Raw genomic sequence first — 24,506 nt, 5'->3', positions numbered from 1 at the left:
CAATTCCAGCACCCAAATCCCTGACTGGAGTAAAGGTATATTCTCAGAAGGGGAGTCCCAGGCATAAAGTCAGCTTACATTTTAGTTTGGGGGGATCTAGAACAGAAAATACAAAATAGGTGAGCTTGGTGAACATTTAGAATGCAACGCATAGAATGTTAGAGCTGGGTGGGACTATAGACTAAAGCACAAAGAATTTAAAAGAAAATAGAATGATAGTCTTAGAGTACAAAACAGAATTCTAGAGCCAGAAAGGACCTTAAAACCCAGAGGTGAAAATGTTAGAACCGGCACACGGGATGAACCGGAAAGGACCCCAGTATGTAGAATGGTAGAGCTACAATACGTCTGAGAACATTAATCAGAATTCTGGAGCACAAAAGCACCTATAACACCAAATATTGACTGTTAGAACTGGAAGGGACCCAGGAGCATGTCAGAACCCAAAAGGATCTTATCACACCAAATCTCGGATCTTGAATAGAGCTTAGGATGTAGAACATGGCAAACCAGAAACACGTACTAGAATATATAGAATACCAGAGCTAGAAAAAGCTTCAGAATATAAATTATTAGCGATGAAAGGGATCTTAGAATAGAGAATATGCTATCTTTTTTTTTCAGTTGTGTCCAACTCTTTGTGACCCCATTTGTGGTTTTCTCGGCAGAGATCCTGGACTGGCTTGCCATTCCTTCTCCAAGTCATTTTACAAATGAGGAAACTGAGGCAGAGTGAAGTGACTTGGTCAGGGTCACTCTAGTGCCTGAGGACAGACTCGAACTCAGGAGGATGAGTCTCCCTGCCTCCAGGTCCAGCGTTCTGCACACTATGGTGTCCCCTAGTGACCACCAAGTATAGCATATTCGATCCATAAAGGATCTTCATTAATCTAGTCCAATCCCAGTGTTTTATATATGAGAACCAACAGATCCAAATAGCCATGATCTGGTCTCCCACAGGCCATGCTGCCTTTCTAGTTAATTGAGGATGATCAAAGAGAAGGATATCTGTCTATCTGACCTTATCTGTCCAGACAAAAAGCATCACTGCCTTTTACTTAATTGTCAAACAGTCATTCGCCTATATTTTTGGTCAGGAATTGTCCATGAATGCACTAGAATGTAGCTCCTTCTTGTTTACCGGATGAATGGTTCCCAACCTGAGGGCTGAGGATTCCTGGGAATATGGCATTTTCCCAAGGGGTCCTCAGCCATACCAAGCATTGTCATGTGGATGCTAATTTAGCTTTTTCAAAAGTATTCAGTATGGTTGGGTATAATAAATGAGCAAACACAGCCTCTTAGGTTCAACAATTGACATTTAATCATCAAGGAGTCAGCTTGAACCCTACTGTTAATGTTTAGTCTGAACATTTACACCTCAGAAATTGGCAAATGCTATGAATAATGTCTTGATTTATTGCTTTGTTGATTGTCTCCGCTTAAGAAAGTATTGATAATACAGATTAAAAGTGTGTCCTGCATACATTTTTCCCAGGGGCAAGGTTGCCATACACATAAACTATGGTTCACAGGTATGTAGATGCTCTTGTGATGAACAAAAGGCAAATTAATTTCATTTAAATTAAAGCTAAATCCACAGTGGCTTTTTATTGCCAGATATTCTTTCAATAAATACACAATAAAGAGGATACTAATGCTACATGAGATTTCACCAAATTTTTAATAGTCAAAAGAGGATTCTTTAGAGGGAGCTAAATCTCTCAATGGTTAAAGCACTGGATCTGTATTCAGGAAACCTGAGTTCAAATCCAGCCTAAATATTTACTAGCAAGTCACTTAGCCTCACTTACTTCAGTTTCCTCACCTAAAATGGGGGTAATAATAGTACTACCTTCCAAAGGTGTTGTGAGAAAAAAAATGAGGTAATATTTTCAAAGGGCTTTGCAAGCCTTAAATCACTATATAAATGCTTGTGATTGTCATTTTACATAAAAGGTTGGAAGCCACCAGAAGGTTCATGGAGCAGGAGCTACACTTTCAACCTTAGTTAACCCCATGTTGCATAGGCAGTAATCACTTAAGAAAGGCTTGGTTGATTCCATTTGCCCCAAAGTGTCCATTCCCATGTATGCAATCATCAGTTGATTCCATTTGCCCCAAAGTGTCCAGACCCATGAAGTCCCACATTCGCTCAACACTGACCCGTGACGAGATGTGCTCCCAAGCCTTCTGCCTTAGCTCTGCCTCCCCATCTCGGACTGTGAAGTCCAGAGCAGACACTGGGCTCTTCCTGGATGGAGCTTTTCATCCAGGGAGGGCCAAGGTGGGGGGTGACTTATACCTTGATGAACGGTGTCCACAGAAGGACGCATTCCTCTCCTTAAATTAATGTGTGTGGTTGATCCTAACCACATCCAGTCCGAGCCACTCTGGAGCCCTAATCTACCAGAAACTCTGTTTTCTCCCTAAGTTTATTCTACTCTCCTGTGCCTTGGCATAATATGGACAGTTAGCCTGTTTGGATACTCTTTTTCCATAAAATCCATAAGAACAATAAATCTGGAATAAGCAGGGAAGCTCTGAGTAGATAGCTGCATGTTCTACTTAAACCCACGTCACACCAGTCCTATAAAGGTAAAGACAGAAAGCTTTAAGAAGACCACAGTTCAGACCTTCTTCCCTCCAGCCCACAAAGGATGGATCCTGGCTCCCAACCAATGCTTGACTCATCCCCTCCAAGAGGACCAGTTTCTCGGTTGGGGTGTGGCAGAGAAGCTGGCAAGCTGTGGCCAGCTGGCAATGGCACCTCTGTTCCACTGGGAATTCTGTCACAAACAACATTAACTGCCTCTTCAGCTTCCTGCCTCCCTGTCCACTGGCTGAGCGGACTCACCACTTCTTCCAACTTGCTCTTCGCTAATGGAATAATTGGGTACAACCAGGGTGGGGCAGAGGAAGAATGAAATCTCCTCCATTCCAATGGTCATCCCGCTTCTTTCCTTCTTCTGGGCTCCTTAGGTTTTAGACTTTTGAAATGGGCCCCAAGCTGTGGACATCAGCTTTAGTAGAGACATTCAGCCATATTCCCTGCTTACATTTATATTGTAATATAATCAAGAAGTATTTAATAGTGGAGTTAGTTGGCAATCTCATCAGCGACGGCAATCCTTTGGTGAACATGGTAACCCCTCTCACCTTCCGTGTCTGGCACCTGAGTTGTCTGTGACCTTCTGTAAATCCACCATAGAATAACCATTGAGGATGCTGGAGGGCTCCCTCTTGTGCTTTTAATATTCCATGGATAACAACACAACATGTAGACTGGCCACTTCTCATCACCTAAACCTCCTTGTCCCTGGTCGTGTCTCTTATGTCACTTCCAGACTGCAAACTTTTGTTCTTAAAATGTTCTAGGCTATGAGATTGCGTCAGTTTCCCCAAGAACCCACAAAACCTATAGTTCAATGGATGTTAGGATTTCAGTACAATAAATCATTCTAGTGAAATATGTACTAATTCCATGTACTAGCAATAACTTAGGTCAGACTATTAGTGATTTTCTTTAAAAGTCAATGTGATTTATTTTACTATCTGGGGTAGATAGGCTATCTTGCTCACTGAGAACACAGCCAGTTCTAAATTCTTGTGGCCTCATAAAATGGTTTTTATTTATTTATGAGACTACAGAAAATGATTCTTTTGTCCCTAGTCTAAAAGATGGTACAGCTGACTTGGAAAGGAAGAAAAGAAAAAAAAATTCATGGAAAAAATACTGACTTTTTTGACTTTTCAACTTTAAACAACCAGGATCAGTTCAGACGCCATCCTCCCTACCAGAAATCTCCCCTTAATTCCCCAGAGTTGGTAATACAGCCACTTCAATTATTGGTTTTATTGAGTACATCTTATTTTCATGAACTCCATTGAAAAGAAGGAACAATTGTTCAATTCAATTCATTAAATACTAACAAATTTAATTATGTTCACTTGGGATACAAAGACTCTAAAGAAACCGTCCAAGCCATCAAAAACCTTTCATTATACTGAAAGGGATAAAACCTTGATAAAAAATGTGCCGGGCAACCAAAAAAGGAAGGAGGGGAAGATCACTAATTTGGGGCGGGGCAGGGTATCATCAGTGACTTACTGGAGGAAGTGGCTGTTGAACTGAGACTTCCAGGAAGGAAAAGGATTTGAGAGGCAGAGATGGAGAGTCCATCCCAGACGCGAGAGACCACTCGTACTGATGAGTGATGTGCTGATAGGAGCTTAAAAAACAGTTGGTCCAGAAAGTAACAAAAATGAAACAAGCCTAGAAAGGAAGGTGAGAGCTAGCCATGGAGTCTTAAATGCTTCCTTCAAAATGCTGCACTTGAAGCTTCATTTTTACTTAGCAATTAGGGTTCAGGAAAATTTTCCCAAGAAAATGGAGAAATCAATTTCCAATACAAAGTTTAAAGATTACACAGACATGGACCATTGGCAAGGAGTCTGCATTTTATCCTAGAAGTAATGAGGAGCCATGGAAGATTAAATGTAATTGTTTTTCCTTTCTCCTGAATTCATACAGCATTTCGTTTTTTACTTCCTTTCTAAGTTTATCATTATGGTGCTGCTATTGTTTGTCTGTATATGTCATCTCTCATCTGATTACAAATATCTATGTCTTCTGTAAACTTTCTATCATCCCATTATCTAACACAATGCTCCTGAACATCATCACCACTAGCATTTACATAATGTCTACTATGTGCCAGGCATGGTGCAAAGCACTGAACAATGACTATTTCATTTTATCCTCACAACAGCCCTGGAAGGCAGGTTTTTATTAACCCCATTCTACACTTGTGAAAATTGAAGAAAACAATTTAAGTCATTTAAGGTCACCCTGCTAGTGTTTGAGGCTAGATTTGAACTCTAGACCAAGGATTTTTATCCATTGAGCTACCCCACTGACCTAAACACACTTTATGTTTTTAAAAGTCTGTTGAATTTAATTAATTTGATGTGAACTTATTTGAATACAATGGAAGAAAACTGAATTAAATTGGTTCAAACTACTAAGTCTTTTAAATTCTACTGAACCATTCTTTGAAAAATCAACTTGTCTATAAATAGCAGCTATAGAATAGCATCTTAAACCTTTTGAGCTCACATGCTAATTAGAAACGACACAAAATTTAAATCATTTAAAGCTGACAATGTTATAAAATAATCAAAACATGCACAATTGCTTCATTTGAAATGCTGCGCTTGAAGGTTTGCTTTTCTAGCAATTAGGGTTTGGGGGATCATTTTCCATGAAAACGAAGAAATCAATTCTGCATATAATGTTTAATGATGAATGTGTAGTAATTGGCCATTTGCAAAGAAATTTCTTACCTCTGAATGCTGGAAGAAATTGCATAGCTGAGGGGGACACTCAGGATGATTTAACTGCATAACCAGGGGCAGCCTGTGTAGGAAACCAAAAGCCTGGGTTTGAATTTAACATTACAACATATTCGTTACATGATTCTTGGTCTTGGCTTCTTCATCTTTAAATTTAAAAACTTAGGTTAAATGATCTCTAAGGTCTTAAACTATGTGAACTTAGTGTGTTGAGGAGGGTTGGAAGAGACGCCATAAAAATAGCTTTCCCAAATCCTCCAACCAAAATGTTGGAGCCATTGGAAAAAAAAAAAAAAAACTACATTTCCCATTACGCTCCAAGGAAGAGATAGGAGAGGAAAGCCAATAAGCAATGAGAGAATTTTACAAATTTAAAAAAGAAGTTCTGGAAATTGTTATTTGAATGCAACCTTTGGAATATCTGTGATTTCCTCCATCTTCACATCCCTTTTAGCGGTACAATATGCAATAATTATCTGTCCCTTCCCATTAAGTCTTCCCCTGAGCATTTACCCAATATCCTAAAGGCCTTCCTAGGGACCTCTATATATTACGTGAGTAACAATGCAGGAAGTGGGCTGTCCATAGGTTTTATCTTGCTCTTACTATAAGATCATCCCCCTCCATTTCTAGCCATAGGTTTCTTTAAAAACATATTTGACACTGATACTTTTTCAAAAGTTGTCATTCCCAAATCTCTCCATTGTTGGGTCACAAGAAATTTGATTCTTTGAGATTTGGTTCCATGAGCATGGAGCATCATCAGAAAAATATTAGTGTTGAAAAGAGGAGATTTTGTTTCAAGGTGAAGTTGGTGGTAGAGAGTTTTAAAAACATGGCAGTTTCTTAAATAAAATCTCATACATTCTTGTCTTCATATTTAATTATGGGCCTAATTCATGTCCTATCTGTATTATCTACTCAAAGTATATGTAGTAATAGACTAACTTTATGGGTTATGCATAGAATTATATATCACAGTCTTTATAATCGTTCTTTTCATCCACTTGATTATTTTGTGTGAATCGTCAGGCCAAAATCATTTGAGTGGCCCTCAGCGTTACTTAGGAGGCTTTGGAATGTTTCAAAGCTTAATTAAATCAACAACCTGTCATCCAGATACCGAGCATCTAAAGGATCTCACAATCTATAGCAGGAGTTCTTAACTGAGGTTCGGTACCCGCATAGAGACTATGAAAAGATTTCAGAGATTTTATAAACTTAAATAGAGGGGAATGCAGTTTTTTTTTTTCATTAAACTCTAACCGAAATTTTGGGGGTTTATTTAATTATTTAAATTCATTATTCAGAAAAAGAGTCCATAGGCTTCAGCAGTCTGCTAAATGGGATAATACAACAAAAAAGATTAAAAACCACTGACTGAGAAGGAATCCCTCTCCCATCACGCCTTGTCCTAGGCATCTCCCATGAAAATGAGGAATGCTTTTGGTCTACTCGTACAAAAGGAAGCCTATGCGTTCTTATTTTATGCTTCCTTTGATTTCCATGATCTAAATAATAGAACTTTATCTTTTGATTCATATATCAAGGAATTCTATATGATCTTTACATATGCAAAGGATCTACTGTTCGGGGAAAGCTTCTTTGTCTGAATTTTGTGCTGCTGATTCAGATGCTTTTTTAATAGTCAAAGGACGTAGGATCTTGTGTTGTCTACAATTTTTGGCTAGTTGTTGAAACTGTAATGATACAGTCTAGTATTACCAACTCTTCTCCAGTGTGAGGCTTTGAAAAAGAGAGACATTTTAGGCGTCTATAATATTTGAAAGGCTGTGGACACACCGATGAGTAGTGCAGAGAAGCATATTTTGGCTCAGTCTAACAAAGCAACCTGACAATGGGAGCTGTCCAGCCCCAGAAGGGGCTTTCTTATAAAGGGAGAAATGATGAGACTGCTATTAACTACCCCAGTCATTAACACTCCCTTCATCTTGAAATCAATCATCTGTGCTTTGTACTGACTAATCTGTTTGCAGGATGTGTCACCAACCCCTAACACACTTTTCGACATGTAACAGGTACTTAATAACTGGGTGCTGAATTCAGCTGAATGAATGTTTTCAAGAAGAGGGATCACTTATAAGGGATCACAAAGATGGGGTTTATTCTTAGCCCAGGAGATCGCAGACTAGCAGGCAGGCCTGCAAGGTCTTTCCTGCTTCAGAGATTCATGTCTTGGGTTTCATTGATTCCATGAGACGCATTTACTTGTGATTAAAGAGGTGATCTGGACTTGGATTCAGATTCAACTTTGAAAATTAGCTCCGTGACATTGTTAACACTTCTTGGGTTAAATGTGAAGATTGAGCCACATGATATCTAAGGTCCTTTCCATTTCAGACTCATCTAAGATCTTACAATTGTAAAGTTTTCCCCCTAAAACTCAGATGCTGATTAGTATGTTAATTTTTTTTTTAAATTGCATCTCCTGACTGTGATAGACTTAGCCTCTGACCTCACCTTGTTCTACCAAAAGGCATAATGATTATAAATGATGCCTTTGATGCTCATGGCCCTTCTGAACTGGAACGATTTAGATGGAGGATATTGTCAGAGGAGGAAATGGGCAGGACTGTACCTCAATAAATCACAATAACATAGAATATGCTTAGTCATTTCTAAACCTTCTAATGTTCTGTATATGCTTTAAAAAAAAAAAGTTTTAACTACTATTCAGGTACCAAGCTATTTATTTAACTACCTCCATTAAGGCTTTCATTAAATAATAATGAAGTCATGGAGATGAAGAGCTATCCCAGGGGACTATGGTACCTTCATTAGTCTCAACTAATAGAGCCTAGACCCTGAGCAGCTAGGAATAACAATTAAGTGGCTCCACCACAGCCACATGAATAACAAGGAGTGCCTACGAGAAAGAGAGTGGACACCAAGACTCTGTCACAAATTCGAGTTTTCTGCATCTTTGGGCAAGTCATAGAAATAGAATCTCTGAGAAAGAAGTGGTCAGATAGTCCATTTACCCCAATCTTCTTCTACCTTGGTCAGGAATCCTTTCTGTAATAAAACACTATGCCAGGTTCTAGGAACTGAGGACACAAATCAAAAGAAGGAAATAACTTTAATGTCAATGGTTTTACCTTATTGTAGGAAAGATCACAAATCACATAAATATAAATATATATACATACATACAAAAAATACAGGTCATTAAATTAAATTCAAGGTAGATTGGGGGGCACTAACAGTTGAGGGGATTCTATAGAAGTACTGCATCTTGAAGAAAGAGATGGTATTCTAGAAGGCAGAGATCAGGAGAGAGTGCTTTCCCATAATAATGGAAAGCCAGTATGAAGACCCAAAGATGGGACATGGACTGGTTTGTATAAGAAACAGGTATTACTGGCATGTGCCAACATAAAGGGTTCTATAATATATATATATATATGTTTTTTCAGATATCTGTAAAAATTTATTTTGATAATGGGAAACATTGATATATAAATCTGTTTTATATATAGCACCAGTGTAAATATAAATATATTATGACCAAATGTATATTTCTGCCTTGACTAAAGCATAAGTATGAGATCACTGACTGATGTTTAAACGTATAGTCATTTATTTTAGATGTCATTTCCTAAAGCAAAGTTCCCACCAATACATTTTAAAATCCAGCTGCCAATCCATCTCCCCTTGCCATCTGCCCCAGGGCCACCTCGCTTCTCCTTACCTCCAGACTGGACCTTCGGGAAACCTTCCCCTAATTCTAGGAGAGCTCACCAGACTACTTTGGAACTCCTTCCCTGGGGCTGTGCTGTCTTAACTGTTTAATGAGAGAAGGCAAACTCAACTAGTGAGCCCCAGGGCAGACCATGTTTCACATGCCATCTACGGTCCACTCTGGCCATCTCGCCATCTGCCTTGCCAGTGTGTATCCCCACTTAAATCCAATTTTTAATTCATTCATTCACTTAAGGGTTGGTGAATATTCCTCTAGGAAAGGAAGCAGCAGTCACATAGAACCGTTACGGCTGTGACTTCATAATAATATCTGACCTTTAAATAACTCTTCCTTTTAAGGTTTCCAAAGGCCTTTTTTGTAGTCAATCTTATTTGATTTTCACAGTCCTGGAAGGTAAGTGCTTCAAGTAGTATTATCTCCATTTTACAGATGAAGTGAGGTTCAGAGAAATTAAATTATTTGCACACATCTATTAAATATCTGAAATTGGATTTGAATCCAAGTCTGCCTAATCCCACGAAGCCTAGTTCTCCACCCATTATCCTCCCGGTAGCAGCAAGAACAGAGAAATCTCAAGTCCTTTGTTATTAAGCAACTAGGTGACACAGTAAGTAGAGTGCTGGCTGGGAATCAGGAAGACTCATCTTCCTGAGTCTAAATCTGGCCCCAGATACTACTAGCTGCTTGACCCTGGGCATGGCATTTAATCTCATTTGCCTCAATTACCTCATCTGTAAAATGAGCTGGAAATAGAAACAACAAATGCCTCTAGGATCTCTAACAAGAAAACCCCAAATTAGGTCAAAAAGAGGCAGATGACAATGGCTGAACAGCATCAACTAGATTAGCAATGGAAGGACTGAACTTGTGATCTCACCGTCCTGGGGGTCTCCTAGGTGAAATGGGATCTTGTCCAGAGTTCCACAACCAGCCAGAGTACCAGGAAGAACTTGAAGCCAGACCTTCCTGACTCAGAGGCCAATTCCCTATCCACTGTGCCTCATGGCCTCTATCTTTGAGGAAACATTTCAATTCTAGCAAAGCCTATGACAAGTCTCTTATGCTACTCTCATGAGAAAATGGAGAAATTTGAGCTAGACAAGAGAATTAGGCGCATCCTCAACTAATTGAATGACCAGAGCAAAAAATACAGTTCGTGAAGGAGTCACTATTGATTTTAAAAAAGGTCTCCAGTGGAGCAACCCGGGGATCTTGGCATCTCACATTTTTATCAGTGATTTAGATAAAGCTCCAAATGCAGAAAGTGACACAAAATGAGGAGAGATGATTAACACACTGGATGGTAGGTTCAGGGTGCAGAGATTTGGATTCTCTGGAAAGTTGGGTTGAAATCTAAGAAGAAAAGTTAGTAGAGATTAATGTAATCTCATTTGCTTGGGCTCAATAATTTTATAAGTACAAAATGGAGGAGCATCAAAAACGAGCTGACATCTTTAGTAGACCAAGGCTCCAGATGAGCTAACTAGCAACCAATGGGAGCCCCAGAGCAATAGAATCTTTGACTTCCTGAGGAAGGCGTAGGGTGTCTAGGACTTGGAAAGCGACGTCCTGTTGTCCTCTGCCCTGGCCAGGCCATGGCAGGCATAGTGTTCACGTGTGGATGACCCATATTAGGAATGCCACTGACAGGCTGGGGAGCATTCCTAGGGGTTCAACCAGGGCGGAGGAGGACTTCATGATCCTATTATAAGAGGATCTTGGTAAAAGAGCCAGAAATGCTCATCCTAGAGAAGGAGCAGACATGAGGGTGCTTGGCTGTATTCTCTGCTGGTGGGGGGACCGAGCCTTAAAATCTTAAGCCTTAAAACCTTAAAGAGGTACTTAATGATCAGAGGTGGACAGAAGCAGAGTGGACTGCTTCTAAAGAGATAATGGGTTTCCCCATTGGAGGTCTCCAAGTAAAGGTTGAGTAACCTTCGGGCATGTTATAGAGGAGATTATTATTCAGACCTGAGTTGGACTAAATGGAACCGAAGATCTCTTCCAATTCTGAGGTTCTATGACAAGCTCATTAATTAAGAGCCTCAGGAAAGAAAAGATCCTTCCTCTCCGGGGTATCGGAGGATTCCTGCAGTAGGGGGTATTTGGACTAAAGACTGAGTCTATCTGGTGTAGGAGGGAAGGTTGTGGAGCTGGCAGGGAGAAATGGGGACGGGAGATGGCTAGAGTCAGAGAAAATACTAGGAACAGAGAATGGCTCTGAGCAAAGCCTCTGATATAACAAAGTACTTGGCTAAGTCCGAAGGCTTTGCAGTCTTGTAGTTTTACTGTCCCATTTTAGAGAAGAGGAACCTGAGGTCCCAAGAGGTCAAATGACTGCAGAGATAGATATGCTCTGCAGACTCCGGTGATCTCCAAGCTCAGATATTTTGAGATTCGGTGGTATCCGAGCAACGGCAGGATTAAAGCAGTCCCACGCCACCGGTAACTTTGCTCATTGTTTTCCAATCTTCAGAAGGCCACCTGCTGCTGGGTTAACCACGGCCCACAGACCTATTAATATACCAATTATACCTATTAGTTAGCACTAAGGAGGCAATGTCCAAATGATTAAGAGGGTGGATGTAAGGCAAAGTATCACTTAAACAGCTGGTGGATTATTTGGGTCCAGGATCCAAACAAGATTGAAGAGAGGGCAAGCTCAGGAAAATTCTACCTGATTGTCCCAATACACACAGCTACCGTTCTCATCACCCCTTGTATGGGCCACGGCTGAAGCCTCCTGATCGGAACCCATGATTTTAGTCTCTCCCCCTCCAGCCTCTCCTCAACACAGCCTCCAAACCAGGACTCCTAAAACAAGAGTTGGAGCAAGCCACAGCCCTGCTCAATAGACTCTGCTGATTTACTCCATGCTGGGACAAAGGACAATCTCCTGTCGGGCACTTCCCAGTCTGTCTCCCAGCAGCTCCCCAGACTGGCCATACATGGCTCTCCCCTGTGCACTCGGCTCCTCAAGGCTGGCCCAATGGGACACTGCCTTCCTGCCCGCTTAAGCCTCTGTGCCCAGCTGGCCCTGTTCTCCCTGCCCAGCCCCATGAGCAGTTTGGGCCACCCATCCCTCCAAGTCCTTCCCATTCCCTCCATCATCAGCACTTGCCCACACCTCCAGAGCAGTCACCTTTCCTCTGCACATGTGCGGGTATCACCACCCGTGGGCATGGTGGGAAAGGAAAGGATGGCTTTAGTGTTGGCAGCGAGGGGGCCCACTGGATAAGAAGTTCAGCTCGGAAGCAGGAGGACCAGTCCAAGTCTCCCTCTGCCAGCCCCAGCAAGCCCCTTAGCTTTTCTCAACCTTTGTTGTCTCCTCTGTAAAACTGGGATAATAACAATAGCATCCACCTCACAGGGTTGCAAATGAGATGAAGTAAATGGTTTTGGAAACCATAAAATGTATTTTCACATATATAATATATATGTTATATGTGTCTATCTGTATGTGTATGATATATATGCACGTACACACATATAATGTGTGTATATCTCTGTGTGGGCACGCTATGGACTGCTATTATTATATGCTGGGGTGTCTGGCACATAGTAGGCACTCTACCCAACATATAGTAGACACTCAATAAGTGCCTCTTGAATTGGATTGGATTGGATCAAATTGACGATCAAGATACACGTCACCAAACAGCCTCTGGAAAAGGACATGGCCAAGAGGCCACTGACAGCTCAGTCCTTGGAAGCGTTGCCATCTCACCTATAGATGCCTCAGTTAAGAGCCCTAGTTGATCAGGTGACCAATTACAGGAGAACCATCAATAAGGGGCTTTATCATCAGCATCAATAGGTGAGTGTCTGCAAGGATAGAAACAAAGAACTTGAAAATATACCAGAATTAATACATTCTCCTTAGGGGAAAGAAGGCTGTCGTCTATGTGGGCTAAATTTTAAGGAAGAGTTTTAATTGGGAGAACAGAAACAAGGCTGTCCCGCGTTGGCAGGATGGGAGGACTTGAAAAACCTCAGGTTTATTTGTTCTTAAACAACTGCCAACAAATAGAGCATTTCTTGCTACATCCAGCCAAATGCCCAGATTTACCCATACCCATAAAATGACATTGGATCTGGGGAAGTGACTATTACTTCTCATCCAGATGTTTAAGCTCATTTTAGCAACACCCAAGTCTTGTCAAGCAGAACTCTACTCTAAATATTTTGACGTGCACCTGGAGGCCCTCAAAGAAAAGGTTTCTAGAACAGTATTAGTAATAAATGTAATTATAACAATACATCTACACAATGTTTATAAGTTAACTTCATTCTGGCAACTTTTCCACTTAATCTTTTCTAATTCCTTATATAAAAGCATTTCTTCCATTATTCATTTTTCCTCTGGCACATTAGCAGCATGTTTAAATAGGTCAGGTTGAAACGGTGGCAATCATTCACAGCAGCCCCTTATCTTTAACCTTTCTCTTAATTTGATATTGCTTTGGTCCTTCGCTCTACCTAGATGGTCTGATTGCACACGGCTGATTCACAAATGTCTCCCAGTTGCATCCAGCTTCTTAGATACTGTCATTTTCATGTGTCATAATATTGTTTGGTACTGATTATGGCCGCCGTCTTCTGGCTCTCCCTTGGAAAAAGTTCTCCATATTACACAGGAAGAAGCGGCTTGTGGTACAATAATATTGAACTTTTCAGGTCAGGAAGACCTTTCTCAGTCACTAGCTATGTAAATGAGCAAGCCACTTAATTTTTCTTGGTCTCAGTTTTCTCATCTGTTAAATGAGGATGAGATAATCTGAACAGCATCTTGCCGATTTAAAAATGTTATTTAAATGTTAGCTATTATTAGGAGATTTCTGAGTCACTGATGGCCCTGAAGCTTTTTTAACTTCTCCAACCTGAGTCATCCCCATGGGCGATATTAAGCCAAATTCATCAAGACTCGGAAAATGCCAGGACCTTGCCAGTGAAATTCATAGCTACTCACGAGAGAGCAGCATAACCATTTGTACAGGAAAAACTAAATGGATGAAAAATGTCTATTGTTCCAACTAGCGATATATTATATATGTATGTATATGTATATATGGAACCAACATGGCATATGGATGTGTTAGGGATCAAGAAATTGGAAGGCTTGCAAGTGCATTTTTCGATGATGATTCCAAATTACTCCTCAGTGACAAAAGACAAAAACAAAGACTTTTTAGCACAACTTCCTTCCTGAAGAAGCTGTGTCTTTTAATACCATGGGCAAGCAAATCTTTGAGGAACCAATGTTTTTCATGATGAGGAATCAAATTAAAAAAGCATTTAGCACACTGAGTGGGTCCTCTGTGGGGAGGTCTATAGGAGACCATGGAGGAGGAAATCTATAAGGTAGAAAAGAAATGGATGGGTTTAGATCTTTAATAAATGGAGAAAATATTTACATTGATGGGTTCATATATCTGTGGGATAAAAATATATAAAAGTCCATCATTTTTTACATTTAAATTTAAAAATAATTGATTTGTAAATGTTGAATTTTTAACCACAAGGCAAACACAAAGAAATTCTGGTGTTTCTCTAAGAAGTCAACTATTTAATTCGAACTTGGCATAATATATGAGTGAGTTCATTTAATGAATTTGTGTAAGCTCACTGTTGTTTTCTGACGGCAATCCTTTTTCTTTTATCTCAGAGGTAACGGAAGAACCACAAAAGAGGGATCGCGTGTTTTGAAAAACTGGAACCTTGGCTTTTCCCCAAATAGGTCAGAATCTCTCTTCACTTTTAAACATTTGGAATGAAAATCTAAATTTGGAGGCCTAAATGTCTAACTTCCTTCTGGATCTGCTTTCCTTGTCCTTCTTCGTCGCTACCCTTCTGTCTCCAAGATGTTGACTCCAACACATCTTTTTTCTTATTGTATATTCCTTCCATGAATGAGCTCACCCATTCTCATGACTTTAATTATAATCTCTACGCAGATGATTCTAACTGTCCACCTGTATAGTTAACTATATATAGTGAATTCCACCATAAGCCTCTGAGCCACGTTTCAAACCTCATGCTGGACAGCTCCACCTGGATGATCTATTTGTACTTCCAATTCAACGAGTTCAAAACTGAAATATCCCCCCCTCCCAAAAAAAATCTCCTCTCCTAATGTGATTTTTATTATGATTGCTTAATAATCTATAATTTATAAAAAGGGGGTGATAACATCCACTAATTCTCAAGCCTGTTATTAGGATTTTCTTCCAATTCATTTGAATAATTTTTTCAAGTATCTAATAAATATAAGGCATTACATTAAGGAAATTACTTTGCAAACCTTAAAGTATTTTATGGTTATTGCAAATATTACAATTACGTTGCAATCATTATTGTTGTTGTTCAGTCATTTTTTCAGTTGATTCCAACTCCATGTGACTCCATTTGGGGTTTTCCTGACAAAGATACTGGAGTGGTTTGCCATTTCCTTCCTCAGATCATTTTACAGATGAGGAAACTGAAGCAAATGGGAGTAAATGACTTTCTGGTCACACAGTTAAGAAACATCTGAGGCTGAATTTGAACTCGGGAAGATGAGTTTTCCTGACTTCAGGCCTGGCACTAGCCACCCAGCTGCACTTAATCATTATTATTATACCTTTTTATGTCTAGTCTCTTTCTCATCCTAAGAAAATACAGGATATTCTAGGTCTTACACCAAGAACAAGTAAGCTCCTAAGAACCAGATTCCTCTCTACTGCTTTTGAAAGCTAGCACTGGTCAACTTGCCAACAGTCACTTGCTGGTCCAAGGTTTTTCCCCAGGAAAAGTGAAGGAATTCTGGCCAGGAAGTGGCAAACTAGCAAAAGATTCTTTAAGGGCCTGCTATGCTTCTGAAAAATCATGGATGTGTTCAGGTGAATTTAAGTAAACATTAAATATCTTCCAGTAATGTCTCAAATCAGCATGTCTCACTCTCACAAGATAAAGCGAGATGCAAGAGGGAAAAAAAAAGCAAGAGCCTTCCTTTAAATTGGTATGGCTGAAACAATAACATACATTGAAGCAATATTTACAATTATATTAAAAAAGGAAACTAGAAGAATCAGCTTATTCTAAAACAAATTATTTGAGAATGTGTCATAGCATGTTCTGGTGATATTAAAAAAGAGTAACAGATGATGTTATAGCAATCTATAACAAACCATTTATAAAGTAGGATTCAAATATACATATATTCAATAAACACAGACATCTCTCTATCACTGCATATTTAAAATGAAAGATGCAATGAGAGCATAAATTATTATTGGATATGTATGCACCAAACTGGAATTTCTATTAACTATATATTTGGGGCTGTTACTTTGCTTGGCGCAGTGAGCGGAATCTTGAGACTGGAGGAAGGCTCTTCTTCCTGCTTTCAAATCCAGACACTCACTAGCTGTGTGATCCTGGACAAGTCCCTTAATCCTGTCTGCCTCAGTTTCCTCCCCTGTAAAATGAGCTGGAGAAGAAAATGGCAGACACTCCAATATCTGCCAAGAAAATCCCCAAAGGGATCGTGAAGAGACAGACGTGACTAAAAAATGACTGAACAATAAAACAAGGGGATCGGCTTTGAACACAAATATCAAGAACAGATCATTTCATTATTCAGATCATCTCTGTGGAGTCTGCTCTGCTGTACCTTTTCTACTCACATTGGTCACGTGAGCATGAGTAAGGGCCGGCTTTCCAGGAAGGGAGGTCATTTTTGTGGAGCTGAAGAGCCCTGGGAACGAATGCATCCAGCCATCTCATTTTGTAGATGAAGATGTGGGGACCCAGGCTCAGACCCTTGGGTTTCCAGGCCTGAAAGGTGTCACAGGTGGGGAAAGTCATCGAGTTCAATCCCTTCATTTTACAGAGGTGGAAACGGGAGCTCCCAAGGCAGGGAACAAGTCAGAGCCATGCTACTGCAGTGTTAGTTAACCCCGGTGAAACAGAGTGTGTGGAGATCATTAATCTTTTTTTGACAAGTGAAGACACTGGGATTTAGAAGGTGATTTGCCCACACTTATCGTGGAAAGTAAACGGCGGAACTGGAACTTGGAATTTCTGACTCCAAGTCAAGGGTTTGTTCCTTTTCGCAGAACTGCCTCCCTGGCACTACTTGGAAACAAAACTTCTCTTCAAAACCTTCCACAAAAGACAGACAAACGCTGGTTTTGAAGTCAAGACCGGAATTCAAGTTAACTGTGTGTCCTGGAGCCAATTAATTCTCTTCACTGGGCCTCAGTTTCCCCACTTATAAAACCAGATATTTTGATTTAATGATCTCCCTAAGTGACAAAGCAGCCTAGAATATCCACTGGTATCCAATTGATCCCAGCAGAGCAGAGCCAGGTTCAAGTCTGGCCTCTGCCTGTAAATTTGTAGCATACTGGAGATTTGTGTTATATATTAGTACTGGGAAACTAACAACCTCTCACTGTCCTCTAACACTATAAATTATGAATTAATTGTTGATCTCTATTAGTCAAGGGAGTTTCCATCACAGGAGTACCATGCTGTGATGGATAAAAAATCAAATGACTGAGGATACAAAGGTTAGATCTTCTGAGCATATAGATTTATTAAGCAACACGTGACTATTGCTCAACAAACTGGGAGCAGGCCTCCTCAGCTTGGCCCTGGACCTTGAATACAGGGGGAGAAAGATGTTTATATATTAAAATTAAAATTAAAAATATATCAGTCAACTAAGACCAATTGAAAGAAAACAATTAAGCAGGATATAAAATTAGGTAATCTGATTTCCAGTCGGAGGAAACATTAGGGTGAACAATCTTGATGTCACTTTTCAGATAAGACAGATGGCCTGCTTGAAACCTAGGATCCTTGCATTAATCTTCAGGTCTGACTGGATTTCTGGTCAGCATAACAGAGGTTCTTGGTTAAGGGTCTCTAAGCAGCAGGGAGAGGTGGTCCCAGTTTCCCAACCTCACAGGGTTAGGTTTAAAGAATGTAATAAACTTTTTCACAATTCCCATAATTGAATCAAATTTTCTCACAAAACAGAAATTAGGCTAAACCAATAATCAGGTCTGTTTCTATTGAAAGGAAACAGAACAATATCCAGAATTAAGTCATAAGATGGAGACACTGGGGTTCACTCAATTGCCTCAATTCCCTTAATACCAAAACAAAGCCCAATAAATCCTATGCTCCTACTTGGGAGTTATTTTCTTTTAAATGTATAACATGAGGGAACAGGATTTAAAAACTGGATACATTATTGAATCATTTAATTTTTGGCAGAATTGAGAAAAGCCATCTTGATGAACTCCCATGAGGCCCTGTACCCCATTCTACTCTAGACGTCGTCTCCAGAAGAGACACAAAAGCCATTGTGCTTATGTCATTCTGAGAGTGATGGTGAGCAGACCATTCTCAATTACTTCAGAGACAGAGGCCAAACCAGAACTTTGGGGGATCCCAAATAACACGGTAGCCCAATAATATTCCCATGAATAACTAAGATTAGAGTAGACTACTGATCTTTGTCTTGCCAGAGGTAAAGAAAGGACACCCAAAAAAGAGTTAAGTATAAAAAAGAAATGGGTATCAATCTAAAGAGTCATTTAAAGGTTAAAATAACTGTATATCATGTATTTATATAAACATAAATATATATATGTATGCACATAGAGACAGACAGAGATAGATATCAACAAGTACTTTTAAAATTACTTAATATATATCAGACACCGTCTAAGCACTAGGAATACAGAGAGAAGAAAATAACAGTCCTTGATCTCAAGGAACTTATATTCTAATAGAGGAAACAGTAATATACATTTACTTACATATATATGTGTATATATAAGATACATTCAGAGCAGTTGAAGGGACCCTAGAGTGTAAGACGCTAGACCCCAAAGGGGCAGGAGGGAGGCCAGAGAAGGCCTCTGGCCACAGGTACCATTTGAGCTGAGTCTCTGAGGAAACCAGAGGTAAAGAGTGAGAAAATTCCAGGTTTGGGGGAAGTCAGTGCAAAAGGATGGACAGAGAAGGGAATGGAGAGGGACGGCAATGTGCTGAATGAACAGCATTCCCTGGAGGGTGATCACAATTTGAACCTCCACAAAATCATCTGCTGAGCCTTGATATTTGCACATAATCTGGGATGGCAAGAGAAACATTTCATTTCACTTCAGCTCAGATGGGAGCTGCGAAGCTCAATAAAAAGAAATCTGGACTCTAATCGGGGACACCGTCCAACTGCCTACAAATCGTAGGGATTCCATTATTGGTTATCGACCACAGGACCATGATGCGTCCTTGAAATTTAGCCCCATTATGTAATGGTTTCTAAACAACAGAGAAAATATAAATAATGACCACAACCGCCACGATCCCAAATATAATCTCCCTGAAGTTTTCAGTGTGTCTTTCACAAATCACTCAAGGAGGGAGATGGCCAGTCCTACAAACACACTGCAGAAATTGGCGCTTCAGTTCTCCATGTTTTGACAGTGAAAAAAAGCTCAGACAGTCACCTCGTCACACTTTCCTATCCTTAAGGGTCCTAAAACATTAGCTCTAGAATGGTCTTTATGATTCAAAGTGTTGAAACTGGAAGGGGACTTTAAACACAGAATGTCTAGAACATAGACTTATCTTAGAACATAGACTATCCAAGCTGGAGGAGACCTCAGAAGATGAAATGTCTGTCTGAGCTGGATGACACCTTAGAACACAGAATGTCTGCTCAGAGAACACCTTAGAACATAAAATGTCTACCAAGAGAACACCTTAGAACATAGAATGTCTGCCAAGAGAACATCTTAGAACATAGAATGTCTGAACTCGAGGACACCTTAGGGTTAAAGTCGGGACTTTGGAACACAGAATGTCTGAACCAATGGAAACCTCAGAACATAGATGAAAGGAACCTGGAAACAAAAATTGGAAACAAAATTGTTAGATTTGGACAAAAGTACACAATATCAGTTCTGAAAGAAACTTTAGAAATCTTCTAATCCAATTCCCTCATTTTACAGATGAGGAAATTGAGTTCCAAGGTGGTGACATGCCTTGCCCAATATCCCACAGCAAGTTAGGTTCAGAGCAGGAATTAGATGGGGGGTTCCTGACTTCCAGCCCAGCACTTTCTCTTACAATGCTGTGCTGTGGCCAGTACCACTTCCCCCCGTGCTCCAGGTTCCAGGCAAGTGATCCCGACTTTCCTTTCCTCCTCTTCTCTAAAACTTGCTGTGCATGGCTCAGCAGGAATAATAAGCTCTTTTCCAGTGCTACTGCCATTTCCTCTGCTAATTCATTTGGCGCACACTGACGCATGGGGCACCCTGGGGTTTCGAATCCCAGAAGAGATGACATCTGAATGAGCATCATGACTTCAGGGGCTCCTGCCTATGTGCCTCTCATCTATGGAGTGGGAACCTGCAGCAGGGGAAAATTTACATCAGGATGTCTCCAGATCACTGGAAAGCCCCCATTGTCCAGGATCTGTACAGGATTTCACGTGCCATTCAGAGTTTTGACCTCATGCTTGCCTGCATCCTAAAAAAGATATTTTGCCTCCCCAAAATGGATTAAACTTTACAATAGCTCGCTGACATCAATTATTAAAGGAAAAAAACCTTCTCTTTCAGTTGTTGAGAAAGAAATCTAGGATGTATTTTTGGTCTTCAATAAAGCTATTATTGTTGTTGTTATGATTATTATTGAAATCACTCCAAGAATGTCATCTGTGGGCAAACTCCTTCCAACAATGCAGCTCAGAAATCTTTCATAATTTAGTGGCTATTCCTTGAGACCTGATTAAATATAACTCACTCATTTTTAACAGGTGAGAAAGCTGAGACTTAAGTGAGGAAAATGACTCATAAATGTTGGCTGAATCGAATAACCAACAATTATATCGCTAATTAGTGAGAGAACTGAAGCTCCAATGCAGGTGTCCTCATTCTCCATCCAGGCTCCTCTTCCCAAAGCCAACTGCCTCCCATTAAAAAATATCAAAAGAAAGTTTCCAGTTATTCCTCACCGACCAATTACCCATGAATTTCTACAAATTCCCAGAACAACCTGGAAACGGTCTAATGATTGTCTGCAGCGATTCTGCTTTATCAGTTCTGTTTAGATATGGTGCCAAGATCTGGCAGGGGTTGGGGATAGGGATTAAGTGAGGAAATATAAGCAAAATGAAAACAAAATATTATCAGGTTGTTGGGTTTTTTTTTTTTTTAAGAAGAAAGAGTATCTAGGAGCCAACGAGGAAAACCAGAAAGCTGAAGCCGTGGGCTCAGGGCCAACTCCAACCAGCCTATCTCAGTCTTCTTACTTCCCTGGGCCTGACTTCCCATTGCCACGAGATGCATAATAATATTTACTCCCCAAGCTCTTTGTGATGCTTAATTAATTGCTCTTTGTGACGCACTTTGAGCACCTCAGAGGAAGGTGTAATGCAAGTGCTCAGGATTATTACCATGGCACAAACAAGTTGGAGCTCAGAAGATGAAAGATGGCTAACTTGCCTTTGCCTCAAAGTTTAGACTACTTAAATACCCACGATGACCAACGAAATTCACGGCAGCACTGGTGGTGCTAAGAAAATAACACATTTATAGGCTTGTTCATAATATGGATCTATGATTCCATTTGCTCCCTTGGGGATTAAAAAGGGAGGGAATTGGACTTGATAACTCCCCCAGCTTCCTTCCATCTCTAAATCTCTGAAAATAGAAACAGTTACTCTTGGAGGGCAGGTAGTATAATTGTAACTGATCTTGTTATGGTCTGGATCTAAGATTTCAACAGTGTTAGGAGTTCTATGAGAAGAATTTCCTCTTCTAAGGCTGTTTGAAATTTTTACTCCAATTTAAAGTCTTCTGGAGTTGTCTGGACCACCTAAAACTTAAGTGACTTGACGTGGTCTCAGCTAGAGTGTGCAAGAAACAAACTCCAAGGCAGCCCCTCTAGTCGTGGTACCATGCTTCCCCTCCATGTGGATATCTTTATTCTCAAGAAACTGAGATGTGAAAGAATGAAATAACTTCTCTAGAATCTCACAGCTAACGAGTGGCAGGGAGGCACAGGATTCCCATCCAGGCTTTCTTATCCCAAATCTCCTATTTACTTGCTTTTGTGACCCCTTGGGGTTTGGGTTTCCTCATCTGTAAAATGGTGGGCTAGACTAGATGACAGCTAAAGTTCTTCCCTGATGGAACTGGTCACACCCCAAGTCTAGCACCCTTCTCACCAAGCCCTTTGATACTGCTTTGTTCATTATACTCTTTCGGTCATATAATGGCACCTCCTGCTCTCTTCTCTCCTAAACCCTCCCAGAACCCAGACCTTATAAAGGGAACCACATCCTGTCCAGCACCTAGGACAGTGCTCACAGTAAATGCCTAAAAACAGTAGCTAACTTGGACTGAACAAAACTTATTTTATTCAATGTGTTCATACAGTCTAAAAGAGTGAATGTTGACCTATTCTCCTTTACCCATAGGTCCTGGCTCCAAATCCTTGCTACAGGTGAGTGGAAATCAAACGCTGATCTAAAACACCATTTTCTTCTTTTTTCTCCTCCTTTTCTTCCTTTCATAATAACTGCTAATCTTTATAGAGTGATATAATATTTGTAAAGCATTCTTGACAAACCGATAGACAATACATGTGTATACAATATGTGCATACTATATATATATGCAATATGTGTATTCATACTTATATATGTGCATGTATATGTATGTGTGTATTATGTACATGTTATAAAATCTTATTTGAGCCTCCCAATAACCCTATGGGTGCTATTACTATTTATTTCTTACAGATGAGGAAATTGACTCAAACAGAGCTTAAGTGACTTGCCCAGCACTGCTAGTAAATTTTGCCAGACAAAATTGAAACTCTGTATTTTCCTGCCTATAAGCACAAGTCTCCATCCATTGTGCCACCTAGCTGCTTTAATGAAAATCACCAATCTTTCTATATAAATCCAAGCAGCTTTCAGCAGGCAGGAGGATCCTCTATGAAGTCTTTCTTAAATACTCCTAACCATAGTGATATCCTCCTTCCCAGAAATCCTTTAGTATTTACCTTATATACCAATGATTTTAAGTTATTTGGGTTTTTAGAAGATAGGGGCAAAGTTTTACATTTGTATCATATCCCCATCAGCAAACACAAAACATACACTTAGTTCATCTTGGATAAATCCTTGTTTAAGGAATGAATTAATCAATTTCTTAGAAAATTACAAATAGAAGAATCTCTAGATAGATCACTACTGAAAAGCTGGGGGATTTGCTATGTGCTATTTTATACTGGGAATAAGAGGTAACAATATCAAAAATTATAAGAACAATAAAAATAATTTGTCATTTTTTATTGTTCTTATAATTTTTGATATTGTTAGCTCTTATTCCTGGTGTAAAATAGAAACTTTTTTGTGTGGTGTTGAAAAATCTCCACAATCTGATTTTTTTTAATGAGTCATCATACTAGCTGTAAAAATGATGTAATAATGTAGGCTCTAGCCACTAATAACCAGTATGGAAACTATTCTTTTTTTTTTTAATTCCTCTAACAGTAACAGAAATGTATAGTTATAGAATTAGTAGCAACTCATGATTGATGGTTATTATGAATATTGCCTCATTGTGGCAATGGGAGTCTACAAGGCTTTCCTAGTGGAGGATGATCTTTCTTAGCAAAATGGAGCACATAGAAAAAAGTTTTGAATATGAGTCCAATAAACGGCCTGTGTCTGAGAACAAATGGAATCAGATACCGAAAGAGTCTTCATTATAAAGATAAAGATACCAGAGGGTAAATGTGTTTGTTCAACCGTAGAAATTCACAAAGACGATCTTCTAAGAACCTGAGGGATTGACACTGGAGAGTTTATATAAGTATATCTACAAATAAGTATATGTTTTTGATATACTGAAGTAATAAAAATGTGGCTTTAAGGGATGCTTTATAGTTACAAAGTATTTGGTGAATATTATTCCAGTCGTGCCTCCCATCAACCCTGTGAGGAAGTTGATTATTTACATTTTTCAGATGAGGAAACTGAGGCTGCAAGAATGGAAGCGGCTTGCCAAAGGTGGTCCAGCTTCTAAGACTTCTGTCTCCCAATGTAGTAGGTTCATTATTTGGATGTATTTGGAAAGGAAAGTGAGGATCCATGCAGATTAAGCAATGATTCCCCGAACAGCTGCCTCTAGATCACTGATGCTCCCTTCCAAAAAGCTCGTGTGGATCATCTCATCACCGACTAAATGCAAATTGACCCAAACCCAAATCTAAAGCACTCTGGCTGGCCCCAGAGACTAGAGACAGTTTCAACTCCGGATAACTTTTCACTGACAAAGAATTCAATACGAGATGTTTTCCTTTTGCAATGAGGTTCCAAGAACCCACTGAATGATGTGATTTTCTCCAATGC

General features: G+C 39.8%; 1 protein-coding gene across 1 annotated transcript in view; it reads left to right on the top strand.

Moving 5' to 3' along the window:
- The window catches only part of CLNK (cytokine dependent hematopoietic cell linker), a 110,896-nt gene that overhangs the window by 6,437 nt on the left and 79,953 nt on the right, over positions 1-24,506 (top strand). Inside the window, exons 2-4 of the mRNA XM_051965421.1 lie at positions 12,134-12,263; positions 14,747-14,816; positions 22,563-22,588. Of these exons, the coding sequence (XP_051821381.1) occupies positions 12,134-12,263; positions 14,747-14,816; positions 22,563-22,588 (226 nt within the window). The remainder of the gene's footprint in view (positions 1-12,133; positions 12,264-14,746; positions 14,817-22,562; positions 22,589-24,506) is intronic.

The sequence above is a fragment of the Antechinus flavipes genome, chromosome 6 (genome assembly GCF_016432865.1).
Source record: "Antechinus flavipes isolate AdamAnt ecotype Samford, QLD, Australia chromosome 6, AdamAnt_v2, whole genome shotgun sequence".
In the NCBI taxonomy this organism is placed as follows: domain Eukaryota; kingdom Metazoa; phylum Chordata; class Mammalia; order Dasyuromorphia; family Dasyuridae; genus Antechinus; species Antechinus flavipes.
This window is presented reverse-complemented; position numbering and strand designations above follow the sequence as displayed.